The sequence below is a fragment of the Ranitomeya imitator genome, chromosome 9 (genome assembly GCF_032444005.1).
Source record: "Ranitomeya imitator isolate aRanImi1 chromosome 9, aRanImi1.pri, whole genome shotgun sequence".
Lineage (NCBI taxonomy): Eukaryota > Metazoa > Chordata > Amphibia > Anura > Dendrobatidae > Ranitomeya > Ranitomeya imitator.
Window position 1 is genome coordinate 112,199,971 of NC_091290.1, and position 13,738 is coordinate 112,213,708.

The following is a 13,738-nucleotide window of genomic DNA, read 5'->3' on the forward strand; positions in this document are numbered from 1 at the left end:
TAGGAGGAAGTGGTTGAAAGGCGCATAGCCCTAGAGAAGACTTGAAGAAACGTGCACTTGGTCTGCAAGCAGAGATTTCACATGCTGTGCTCCAAAAGCAAAAAATGTGAATATCAAGGAGTGACACAGAAAAATGGAAAAGAGCAGCAGAATCAAGAGGGCTTATCGATTTTAACAAGTATTTAATGAGGTTTTGGTTACGTAAAGGCTGCAGTCTGAAGAAACAGCTCCTGAGACTAGTGTCTCAACTGTCAGATTAGTATCACAAACACACATACAGAAGCTGCTGGAGAAGTGTGTGATAGAAGATCTATTTCTTCTCCTCCTTGGTTGACTAATCACAAACGATTTTATCTCCAGCATCAGCCCTTTGAGCACATTTAGCTCGGCTGTTATGATATGTGTGCTTATGATACAGCTCCTATGTTAGTTGTGACACAGGTCTCAGATGTGTTTCTTCACAATGAAACCAGTCCCTGAAACTTGATGCAGACGGGCTGCTGTTTGAAATATGTGACGGGGGCCATTTTATTATAATCTTGAGGAACCTTTTTAACTCCATGTCCTTTGCGCAACGGACAGATCTTCTTTAAAAGGGTATTGCGATCATAAACATTCTCTACAGTCTTTTGCAGCACAGAGACTGTTATGACCTGGTGGTCAGGACAATAATGGACCTGGTGGTTAAGAGCCCACGGAATGACCTGATAGTTACTGATAATATAGGACGAGCTCTGAGACGTGGGAACTCTGCTGACCGCAATTCCTGATCCTATCACACACACTAGAAATAGCCGTGGATTGCTCCTAACGCTCCCTATGCAACTCGACACAGCCTAAGGAACTAGCTAGCCCTAAAGATAGAAAAATAAAGCCTACCTTGCCTCAGAGAAATTCCCCAAAGGAAAAGGCAGCCCCCCACATATAATGACTGTGAGTAAGATGAAAAGACAAAACGTAGGGATGAAATAGATTCAGCAAAGTGGGGCCCGATATTTTAGGACAGAGCGAGGACAGTAAAGCGAACTTTGCAGTCTACACAGAGATGAAATAGATTTAGCAAAGTGAGGCCCGACTTACTGAACAGACAGAGGATAGGAAAGGTAGCTTTGCGGTCAGCACAAAAAACTACAAAAAGACCACGCAGAGGGCGCAAAAAGACCCTCCGCACCGACTCACGGTGCGGAGGCGCTCCCTCTGCGTCCCAGAGCTTCCAGCAAGCAAGACAACAATCAAAATAGCAAGTTGGACAGAAAAATAGCAAACCAGAGAAAAACAAGCAGGAACGTAGCTTCTGCTGGGAAGACAGGTCACAAAAACGATCCAGGAGTGAACTAGACCAATACTGGAACATTGACAGGTGGCATGGAGCAATGATCTAGGTGGAGTTAAATAGAGCAGCCAGCTAACGAATTAACCTCGTCACCTGTGGAAGGAACCTCAGAAGCCGCAGCCCCACTCACCACCACCAGAGGAAGCCCATGGACAGAACCAGCCGAAGTACCATTCATGACCACAGGAGGGAGCTTGACAACAGAATTCACAACAAGAGACACTCACTCTACCTATCAATTGAAAAAAGCAGACCGCCAATGTTAATAAAATGATGGCATATCCTACAGAATGCCCTACAGCAGTGTTCCCCAACTCCAGTCCTCAAGAGCCACCAACAGGTCATGTTTTCAGGATTTCTTTAGTATAGTCCAGGTGATGCAATTATCACCTCTTCAATACTAAGGAAATCCTGAAAACATGACCTGTTGGTGGCTCTTGAGGACCGGACTTGGGGAACACTGCCCTACAGCATAAAAGTATGGATAAGAAAAAATTGCCTACAAACTGAGGATAGGGATACCCTATGGTCACGGTGGATAATCAGTAAGAATTACCCAAACGCAAAAATAATTTAATTTGTGCTATTTAATACTTTTCAAACAAAAATAAAATAACACATTAAAACTAGATTATAACTTAAAGCTTTAGCGGTTTTAATCTTCACTGTGACGTACATTCAGTGGAACGTAAAAGACAAACAAACAAAAAAAAAAAAAGAAAACACTTGAAGTGCAAAGAGATTGTAAATGCAGTAGAGCTGTAAGGTTCTGTTGTCGACAGCAAACAGGTTAAAGGATTTTAGTGTATGAAACAAAATCTTCATCAGCCGCCCGGCATTGAATAAGCATCCTTGTGGCTCTCCAGCATGTCCGCTCCACCAGTTGCTACAGTCTCAGACAGCCTTTACAGTGCTCTCCATGTCGTGAACACATGAATGTTCATTTGTACAAGCTCATGGTGGGACTCTGGTACATGCACATGTATGCATCGCACAGGAGCCGCCGTGCACAACCCTGAATGTTTCGAGAATCTAAGGCATGAAGTTCTTCCAAAGACATTTTCAGATATTCCCCAACTTCTGGGCAAGGAGTAACTTGTGGAATGTTAAATCCATTCTGCCCACCTGCGAAGAAAGACAAACCTGAGACTTCATCCAAGACTTTTCAAAAAGATATTAAAAATTTGACAGTTCTTGGATTCTTAAGAACAATCCCTTTTGGAGCCTCTACCTATATAGATCGTGCTCGGATATGGTGGTGTTTGTTAGGCAATCCCTGCATATGTTGCGGCTCTCGAACAGCCGCAAGACATGCAGCCACAGTGACTTGTATATAGCATTCGAGCACGCCGAATATACTCTATTAGCACACGAGTGTGCTCGGATAACACTTGATCAGAGCACGTTAGCCCATCACGATGACGCGTATCATGTGAGCACGCGAAACGCACGTCGGGGACATTGGGGTTGCTCTCCTTTCTGACGTCTGCCATTTTGGTATGCTAACTTTCAATTTCTGATTATTATACCTGTATATTTGTACTACATCTATTTACAGATATCGGTCCACTATGTATCCAAGACTGTCGTCATGATGGTTAACTATTCCATAATTTGGCATGCCTATGGCCTTTTCCCACAAATAGATTTAATCTCCTGAGATTAAGGACTATAAGATTACGATTATCTATCAGTTGTTTTCTTACTGTGATCATCTTTTTCACTGTGTTTTAAATGTATATTTGATTATTGTTCAATAATAAAAATGTTTTGGACATTTGTTGCATTTAAAGACTCCAAATGTTCCCTTTTTTTCATATATGGTTTAATATGAAGTCCTTTAAAGGCCAGGCGTGGCAAAACATGTTTTGTCCAAACATGGCCTTAATTTTATGACTACCCAGTGGATTTTGGTTTACTGTATAATAGATCACACGTTGGTGCTGCCAAGCACTCCTTTTCAAAATGGCACATCATACCTTGGCCAAAAGCCCCTCGTTGTGACTTACTATGAAATCTATGTATCTCGGTTCCTGGCCGGTCGTGATCATCATTACCTGGGACCGATGTGCACAGAAGCAAGTTTCCATAGATGAGCTAGGATGACTGGCTCCTCTTGGCGCAGCAGCTGAATTCTCAGCTTCTACTGAACACAATGAGCTAAGCATTTACATATGAACACGTACCATCACGATCGGCCATGCTGTCAAAAAACACCCACGAGGAGTCTTCCCTTCCATACTTCACAAAAGCCACATAATGACTGGTCTCAATGCATAAAACGGCAAATAAGTCCATTTTCTGGTACGGTATGCAGCCGTGTCTCCAGTCCCAGTCCGGCAGCTCCTTTGGCAGGGACACTGGGTTGAATTTATGATGCTGTCTTTTTGGGTGGAGGTGAACCTTTGGAGAGAAAAGTAGTATTTTTTTTTTTTTAAACTGTGAACCCTAACCCTTTTATGAGCAGGAGAACTTTAACATATGTTATATGGACTAACCTGGGTATTACAGGTTTTACAGAACTGCTTGATCTTCCCTGCAGAAATATCACTGTCATCGTAGCACTCCCTGCATTCATACATGGCAAGCCCTCCACAGATGCGGCACTGCCGGGGGGCTGGAAGGACAAGGAAAGATGACAGCAGGATTACAATATAAATATATGTATGTATAAATATATATTACACACATATACACACATGCAGTGCTTCGACAATATATTCATACCCTGTGAACTTTTCCATATTTTTTCACGTTACACCCACAAACTTGAATGTATATTATTGGGATTTTATGTGATAAACCAACACAGAGTTTCTAGTATTGGTGAAGGGTATAGGAAATGATCCATAGTTTTATAACGATTTTAAAAATATAAATCTGAAAATTGTGATGTACAATTGTATTCAATTCCCGAGTGACCAATTAATTCAAAACTCACAAAATTAGTATATTGAGTTGACTTGTGTGTAGCTTCTTCTCCGTATAACTACAGCTGTTCTGTGAAGGCCTCAGAGGCTTTTGAGGACATTAGGGATCAAAAACAACATCATAACAACCAAAAGGAGCACACCAGACAGGTAAGGGATAAAGTTGTGGAGTAAATCAGGGTTCGGTTATAATAAAAAGCTCAAGCTCTGAACATCTCACAGAGCCCTGCTCAATCTGTCATCCAAAAATGGAAGGAGTATGGCATAACTGCAAACCTACCAAGACATGGCCGTCCACCTAAACGGACATCTGTTGTGAATTCTGTGGCTGAATTCACTCCTGTGGTCACAAGTGGTACTGCAGCTTCTGAGCTTCCTCCCTCAGGTGTTCTGGTGAGCTCGTTAACTGCTTCATTACTTAACTCCGCCTGATGCTGCTATCCTTGCTCCTTGTCAATGTTTCAGTGTTGGATCTGAGCTTCTCCTGATTGTTCCTGTGACCTGCTGCTCTGTATAGCTAAGTGCCTTTTGCTTTTTTGTTGCTTTTTTTCTGTCCAGCTTGTCTTTTGTTTTGCTGGAAGCTCTGAGACGCAAAGGGTGTACCGCCGTGCCGTTAGTTCGGCACGGTGGGTTTTTTTTGCCCCCTTTGCGTGGTTTTGCTTTAGGGTTTTTTGTAGACTGCAAAGTTCGCTTTACTGTCCTCGCTCTGTCCTAGAATATCGGGCCCCACTTTGCTGAATCTATTTCATCCCTACGTTTTGTCTTTTCATCTTACGCACAGTCATTATATGTGGGGGGCTGCCTTTTCCTTTGGGGAATTTCTCTGGGGCAAGTCAGGCCTATTTTTCTATCTTCAGGCTAGCTAGTTTCTTAGGCTGTGCCGAGTTGCCTAGGTAGTTGTTAGGCGCAATCCACAGCCGCTTTTAGTTGTGTTTAGGATAGGATCAGGTGTGCAGTCTACAGAGTTTCCACGTCTCAGAGCTCGTTCTTGTATTTTTGGGTATCTGTCAGATCACTGTGTGCGCTCTGATCGCTAAGCACACTGTGTTTCTGGATTGCCTTCATAACACCTGTCATTAGCAAACATAACAGTACAAGGAGACAAACTAATGATTCTCAATAGAGGGAAAGAAAAAGTTCTGACATCATTTTTTTTTTTTTTTCCTCAGCTCTGTGTTCACTTTTTTTTTTCCCCCTAGACATTTGGGTGATTCTGGACACAGGTGTGGACATGGATATTCAGGGTCTGTGCTCTTCAATGGATAATCTCGTTATAAATGTACAAAAAATTCAAGATACTATTGATCAGAAATCTATGTTAGAACCAAGAATTCCTATTCCTGATTTGTTTTTTGGAGATAGAACTAAGTTTCTAAGTTTCAAAAATAATTGTAAGCTATTTCTGGCCTTGAAACCTCATTCTTCTGGTAATCCTATTCAACAGGTTTTGATTATTATTTCTTTTTTGCGCGGCGACCCTCAAGACTGGGCATTTTCTCTTGCGCCAGGAGACCCTGCATTGAGTAGTGTCGATGCGTTTTTCCTGGCGCTCGGATTGCTGTACGATGAGCCTAATTCAGTGGATCAGGATGAGAAAAATTTGCTGGCTTTGTGCCAGGGTCAGGATGATATAGAAGTATATTGTCAGAAATTTAGGAAATGGTCAGTACTCACTCAGTGGAATGAATCTGCGCTGGCAGCTTTGTTCAGAAAGGGTCTCTCTGAGGCTCTTAAGGATGTCATGGTGGGATTTCCTATGCCTGCTGGTTTGAATGAGTCTTTGTCTTTGGCCATTCAGATCGGTCGACGCTTGCGCGAGCGTAAATCTGTGCACCATTTGGCGGTACTGCCTGAGGTTAAACCTGAGCCTATGCAGTGCGATAGGACTATGACTAGAGTTGAACGGCAGGAATACAGACGTCTGAATGGTCTGTGTTTCTACTGTGGTGATTCCACTCATGCTATTTCTGATTGTCCTAAGCGCACTAAGCGGTCCGCTAGGTCTGCCGTCATTGGTACTGTACAGTCCAAATTCCTTCTGTCCATTACCTTGATATGCTCTTTGTCGTCGTTTTCTGTCATGGCGTTTGTGGATTCGGGCGCTGCCCTGAATCTGATGGATTTGGATTATGCTAAACGTTGTGGGTTTTTCTTGGAGCCTTTGCGGTGTCCTATTCCATTGAGAGGAATTGATGCTACACCTTTGGCCAAGAATAAACCTCAATACTGGGCCCAGCTGACCATGTGCATGGCTCCTGCACATCAGGAAGTTATTCGCTTTCTGGTGTTGCATAATCTGCATGATGTGGTCGTGTTGGGGTTGCCATGGCTACAAACCCATAATCCAGTATTGGATTGGAATTAAATGTCGGTATCCAGCTGGGGTTGTCAGGGGGTACATGGTGATGTTCCATTTTTGTCGATTTCGTCATCCACCCCTTCTGAGGTCCCAGAGTTCTTGTCTGATTATCAGGATGTATTTTAAGAGCCCAAGTCCGATGCTCTACCTCCGCATAGGGATTGTGATTGTGCTATCAATTTGATTCCTGGTAGTAAATTCCCTAAAGGTCGATTATTTAATTTATCCGTGCCCGAACACGCCGCTATGCGCAGTTATGTGAAGGAATCCCTGGAGAAGGGACATATTCGCCCATCGTCATCACCACTGGGAGCAGGGTTCTTCTTTGTAGCCAAGAAGGATGGTTCGCTGAGACCGTGTATTGATTACCGCCTTCTTAATAAGATCACTGTTAAATTTCAGTATCCCTTGCCATTGTTATCTGACTTGTTTGCTCGGATTAAGGGGGCTAGTTGGTTCACTAAGATAGATCTTCGTGGTGCGTATAATCTGGTGAGAATCAGGCAAGGAGATGAATGGAAAACTGCATTCAATACGCCCGAGGGTCATTTTGAGTATCTAGTGATGCCGTTCGGACTTGCCAATGCTCCATCTGTGTTTCAGTCTTTTATGCATGACATCTTCCGTGAGTATCTGGATAAATTCCTGATTGTTTACTTGGATGACATTTTGATCTTCTCAGATGATTGGGAGTCTCATGTGAAGCAGGTCAGAATGGTTTTTCAGGTCCTGCGTGCTAACTCTTTGTTTGTGAAGGGATCAAAGTGTCTCTTCGGTGTGCAGAAAGTTTCATTTTTAGGGTTCATCTTTACCCCTTCTACTATCGAGATGGATCCAGTTAAGGTCCAAGCCATCCAGGATTGGATTCAGCCGACATCTCTGAAAAGTCTGCAAAAGTTCCTGGGCTTTGCTAATTTTTATCGTCGCTTCATCTGTAATTTTTCTAGCATTGCCAAACCATTGACCGATTTGACCAAGAAGGGTGCTGATTTGGTTAATTGGTCTTCTGCTGCTGTGGAAGCTTTTCAGGAGTTGAAGCGTCGTTTTTGTTCTGCCCCTGTGTTGTGTCAGCCAGATGTTTCTCTTCCGTTCCAGGTCGAGGTTGATGCTTCTGAGATTGGAGCAGGGGCGGTTTTGTCACAGAGAGGTTCTGATTGCTCAGTGATGAAACCATGTGCTTTCTTTTCCAGGAAGTTTTCTCCCGCTGAGCGTAATTATGATGTGGGCAATCGAGAGTTGCTGGCCATGAAGTGGGCATTCGAGGAGTGGCGTCATTGGCTTGAAGGAGCTAAGCATCGCGTGGTGGTATTGACTGATCATAAGAACTTGACTTATCTCGAGTCTGCCAAGCGCTTGAATCCTAGACAGGCCCGTTGGTCGTTATTTTTTGCCCGCTTCGACTTTGTGATTTCGTACCTTCCGGGCTCTAAAAATGTGAAGGCGGATGCTCTGTCTAGGAGTTTTGTGCCCGACTCTCCGGGTTTATCTGAGCCAGCGGGTATCCTCAAGGAAGGAGTCATTGTGTCTGCCATCTCCCCTGATTTGCGGCGGGTGCTGCAAAAATTTCAGGCGAATAAACCTGATCGTTGTCCAGCAGAGAAACTGTTCGTCCCTGATAGGTGGACTAATAAACTTATCTCTGAACTTCATTGTTCGGTGTTGGCTGGTCATCCTGGAATCTTTGGTACCAGAGAGTTAGTGGCTAGATCCTTCTGGTGGCCATCTCTGTCACGGGATGTACGTACTTTTGTGCAGTCCTGTGAGATTTGTGCTAGGGCTAAGCCCTGCTGTTCTCGTGCCAGTGGGTTGCTTTTGCCCTTGCCGGTCCCAAAGAGGCCTTGGACACATATTTCGATGGATTTCATTTCTGACCTTCCCGTTTCTCAAAAGATGTCAGTCATTTGGGTGGTCTGTGATCGCTTTTCTAAAATGGTCCATCTGGTGCCCTTGGCTAAATTGCCTTCCTCCTCTGATTTGGTACCTTTGTTCTTTCAGCATGTGGTTCGGTTGCATGGCATTCCTGAGAATATTGTTTCTGACAGAGGTTCCCAGTTTGTTTCAAGGTTTTGGCGAGCCTTTTGTGGTAGGATGGGCATTGACCTATCCTTTTCCTCGGCTTTCCATCCTCAGACTAATGGCCAGACCGAACGAACCAATCAGATCTTGGAAACATATCTGAGATGTTTTGTTTCTGCAGACCAGGATGATTGGGTGTCCTTTTTGCCGTTGGCTGAGTTCGCCCTTAATAATCGGGCCAGCTCGGCTACCTTGGTTTCTCCATTTTTTTGCAATTCTGGGTTCCATCCTCGTTTCTCTTCAGGACAGGTTGAGTCTTCGGACTGTCCTGGTGTGGATTCTGTGGTGGATAGGTTGCAGCAGATCTGGACTCAGGTAGTGGACAATTTGATCTTGTCCCAGGAGAAAGCTCAACTTTTCGCTAATCGCAGACGCCGTGTGGGTCCCCGACTTCGTGTTGGGGACCTGGTTTGGTTATCTTCTCGTCATATTCCTATGAAGGTTTCCTCTCCTAAATTTAAACCTCGTTTTATTGGTCCGTATAGGATTTCTGAGGTTCTCAATCCTGTGTCTTTTCGTTTGACCCTCCCAGACTCCTTTTCCATACATAATGTATTCCATAGGTCGTTGTTGCGGAGATACGTGGCACCTATGGTTCCATCTGTTGAGCCTCCTGCCCGGTTTTGGTGGAGGGGGAATTGGAGTATATTGTGGAGAAGATTTTGGATTCTCGTGTTTCTAGACGGAAACTCCAGTATCTGGTTAAATGGAAGGGTTATGCTCAGGAAGATAATTCCTGGGTTTTTGCCTCTGATGTTCATGCTTCCGATCTTGTTCGTGCCTTTCATGCGGCTCATCCTGGTCGGCCTGGGGGCTCTGGTGAGGGTTCGGTGACCCCTCCTCAAGGGGGGGTACTGTTGTGAATTCTGTGGCTGAATTCACTCCTGTGGTCACAAGTGGTACTGCAGCTTCTGAGCTTCCTCCCTCAGGTGTTCTGGTGAGCTCGTTAACTGCTTCATTACTTAACTCCGCCTGATGCTGCTATCCTTGCTCCTTGTCAATGTTTCAGTGTTGGATCTGAGCTTCTCCTGATTGTTCCTGTGACCTGCTGCTCTGTATAGCTAAGTGCTTTTGCTTTTTTGTTGCTTTTTTTCTGTCCAGCTTGTCTTTTGTTTTGCTGGAAGCTCTGAGACGCAAAGGGTGTACCGCCGTGCCGTTAGTTCGGCACGGTGGGTTTTTTTTGCCCCCTTTGCGTGGTTTTGCTTTAGGGTTTTTTGTAGACTGCAAAGTTCGCTTTACTGTCCTCGCTCTGTCCTAGAATATCGGGCCCCACTTTGCTGAATCTATTTCATCCCTACGTTTTGTCTTTTCATCTTACTCACAGTCATTATATGTGGGGGGCTGCCTTTTCCTTTGGGGAATTTCTCTGGGGCAAGTCAGGCCTATTTTTCTATCTTCAGGCTAGCTAGTTTCTTAGGCTGTGCCGAGTTGCCTAGGTAGTTGTTAGGCGCAATCCACAGCCGCTTTTAGTTGTGTTTAGGATAGGATCAGGTGTGCAGTCTACAGAGTTTCCACGTCTCAGAGCTCGTTCTTGTATTTTTGGGTATCTGTCAGATCACTGTGTGCGCTCTGATCGCTAAGCACACTGTGTTTCTGGATTGCCTTCATAACACCTGTCATTAGCAAACATAACAGACATCCCAAGCAAGGAGAGCATTAATTAGAGAAGCAGCCATGAGGCAACATGGTCACTCTTCAGCAGCTGCAGAGATCCACAGCTCAGGTGGGAGAATCTACCTACAGAACAAACTATTAGTCGTATACGCCACAAATCTGGTCTTTACTGCAAAGTTACAAGAAAAAAGCCATTTTTAAAAAGCGAGCCAGGTTGCAAAAGCCATGTAGGAACATGGCTAGCATGTGGAAGAAGATTCTCTGGTCAGAATGTAGAACTTTTGGGGCTAAATGCTAAATGCTGTGTGGTAAAAAACAAACAATTCGCATCACCTTGAACACACCATCCCCACCGTCAAACATGGTGGTGGAAGCATCATGCTGGGATGCTTTTCTTCAGCAGGGACAGGGAAGCTGGATGACGGCAAATACAGTGTTATCCTGGAGGAAAACCTTTTAAAGGTTGAAATAGACTTGAGACTGAGGTTTAGGTTCATATTCCCGCAGGACATCAACTCTAAACATATTACCAGGGCTACAATGGAAGTGTTTAGATCAAAGTATATCCATGTGTGTGAATGGCCCAGTCACAGTTAAGACCTAATCGGTGACAAGATTTCAAAATTGCTGTTCACAGATGCCTCTATCCAATCCCACTGATTGTTGGTGTAGCAGTTCAGAGAACACTAATAAAATTATTCCTTAATTTGTTACTCGTTAAAACCTTAAATTTACTATAAATGATTTGTTATGTCACTCCAAACCAATGCACGCTCTAAGGAACAAAAACTGGAAAAAAAAAGACAAAAATTGCAAATAAAATACTTGCCACCGGACAGTCTGGATTATACTTAGGACAAATCACCCTATTTGCCAGCTAGTGTCAACTCTACCGAGCGGTGAAGGTTGGCACCCTACCAAAGAGCAAGTGGCGCCCTCGCTCAATGTCAACTCGCCCTGGTATTCCCCTTACACCTTATGTGTATAGAGGCTATAACAGTCTAATAGCTAGATGTACAGAAAACACATAACCCAATAGGTTGTCACAAAGTATAATATCATGATTTCCACCATGCCACATGTCGTAGGGATAATACTTTGGCGCCATGCAATAGGAGGTGCTAACTTAACGTTAAATTAAGAACTGAAGTGCTGCGGCATCCAATGACGTTATTCATAAATGTTGAAGCGCATATGCGTTCCAAATAAAGAGTGCAATCGCAAGATTGCACTTCCGCAGCATCATCCTATAATGGCTACAGCCTGGGAAAAAAAGAATCATAGAATGGTAAGTGTTGGATGGGACCTCCTGGGTCATCAGGTCCAACCCCCTGCTCAAAGCAGGATTCACTAAATTATCTCAGACAGAAGTCTTTCAAATGGAGGCTGGACAACTTCCATTGAAGGAGAACTCACCACCTCTCGTGGCAGCTGGTTCCACTCATGTGTCACATTTGATAAACCCCAATTGGGGTCTGTGGGCCATTTAGCAGGAGACATCAGATTAGACCAACAGCACTCAAGAATGAAATACTGCACATATCCCAAAATAAATGACAGGAAAGTAGGAAACTGTTGGCATCTCACATGGTAAGTGAAAAACTGCGGAAACGTTCACAGGGTATGAATACTTTTTGAAGGCACTACATATATGAGATCATATCATTATGTTTCGTTGATTCACAAAAGTAGGACTCACTGTCTTCCAACAAATCGGTGATGTTGAGATCCAAGGAGGGAAAGATTTTGTTGAACATCTTAAAGTCTTTTCCGAATCGAGGCATCTGAATTATTAGACAAGATGGAGCCTGGAGAAGAAAAAGCGTCACGTATACAAATTACAGTAGGTTGTTGGTTTGGTTTTTTGTTTTTGAGTGGAAAATGTCAGATTTTTCAAGTGCCTGCCGTGTAGAGTTACAGTAGTGAGGGAAGTACCCCATCTGATTTCATTAGTCGTACCCAGACTAGAGAGCAAAAGAATTCTGTCCTGTACCAAACTAATCAATGGGACAGAACGGGGTCTGGAGCCAAGACTAGGAAGGCAGCAGAGATTCGCTTAACATAGTCCAGAGGCCACTTCAGTAATCTATGGTTATCGGACAACAGCTATGAGAAGAGGCTACTACCTCCCTAAATTTACGGTTATTCTTTTGATTAGCATCATGCCGCAACCATGACGTCCCACGGCGACGAATAATCAAAAGTTAAGAGGAGGCGTGCAGGCGAAAGGTTGCGTGCAGGCAAGAGGCGACGTGCAGGCGAGAGGCGACGTGCAGGCGAGAGGCGACGTGCAGGCGAGAGGCGACGTGCAGGCGAGAGGCGACGTGCAGGCGAGAGGCGACGTGCAGGCGAGAGGCGACGTGCAGGCGAAGGGCGACGTGCAGGCGAAGGGCGACGTGCAGGCGAAGGGCGACGTGCAGGCGAGAGGCGACGTGCAGGCAAGAGGCGACTTGCAGGCGAGAGGCGACGTGCAGGCGAGAGGCGACATGCAGGCGAGAGGCAACGTGCAGGCGAGAGGCGACATGCAGGCGAGAGGCGACGTGCAGGCGAGAGGCGACGTGCAGGCGAGAGGCGACGTGCAGGCAACAGGCGACGTGCAGGTAAGAGGCGACATGCAGGTTAGGCTACGTTCACATTTGCATTGCGTCGGGCGCAACCGCGGCGACGCATGCGTCAGGCGCCCCTATATTTAACATGGGGGGCGCATGGACATGCGTTGCACTTGCGTTTTGTGACGCATGCGTCAGTGCAGCGCATGCGTCAGGGCGCAGAGGACGCTGCATGGTGCAATTTTTTCTGCGCCAAAAACCATGAAAAAGTGAACGCATGCGTCACAAAACGCTGCATTGTGCATGCGTTTACATTTGCGTTGTGTGTTGCGTCGCCGACGCAGCACCGCACAACGCAAATTTGAACGTAGCCTAAGGGGCGACGGGCAGGGCTCCCGTTCAGTGGCCATAGATCATTGACTCGTCCTGTGATTCCATTGGCATTAACTCTGACACATCCACAATCAACAACAAGTAGCGATAATATGTTTTACCTCCGCAAACTTCAAGCTGCTGTTAATGAAGGACCACTCTAATAGCTGCTGGATGGTGGGGACCCCCACGTTCTCATTCTTGTCCATGAAAATCTGGTAGAAGTAACAATCTTGCACTTTCTGTCCTGCCGACCTGAACGTGTAAGAATAATTGAAATACAAAGTAGATTAGGAATTGACATGAGCTTTAACTAGAGCAGGACTTATCTTTATACTGGACCCTCCCTTTACGCTGTTGTCTATTAGATAGCATTCGCCCGACAGATCTCTTCCCACTCTCAGATACACATGTATGCTCAGTTTGGCCGATCATGCAAGTACTTTTCATGTGGAGCGTGAGGTAACACGCATACAAAAGCAGTTCATTTTTATATTTTTTCCAC

At 44.9% G+C, this 13,738-nt stretch overlaps 1 protein-coding gene across 6 annotated transcripts in view; it reads right to left on the reverse strand.

Annotated features, from left to right (window-relative positions):
- Positions 1-1,902: 1,902 nt before the first annotated feature.
- CYLD (CYLD lysine 63 deubiquitinase) overlaps positions 1,903-13,738 on the reverse strand; it is a 58,619-nt gene continuing 46,783 nt past the window's right edge. For all 6 annotated transcript variants that reach the window (XM_069738464.1, XM_069738466.1, XM_069738461.1 and 3 more), the window contains exons 15-19: positions 13,356-13,488; positions 12,012-12,120; positions 3,832-3,950; positions 3,520-3,736; positions 1,903-2,458 (exon numbers count right to left, since the gene is read on the reverse strand). In XM_069738464.1, the coding sequence (XP_069594565.1) occupies positions 2,274-2,458; positions 3,520-3,736; positions 3,832-3,950; positions 12,012-12,120; positions 13,356-13,488 (763 nt within the window). In that variant the 3' untranslated portion in view covers positions 1,903-2,273. The remainder of the gene's footprint in view (positions 2,459-3,519; positions 3,737-3,831; positions 3,951-12,011; positions 12,121-13,355; positions 13,489-13,738) is intronic.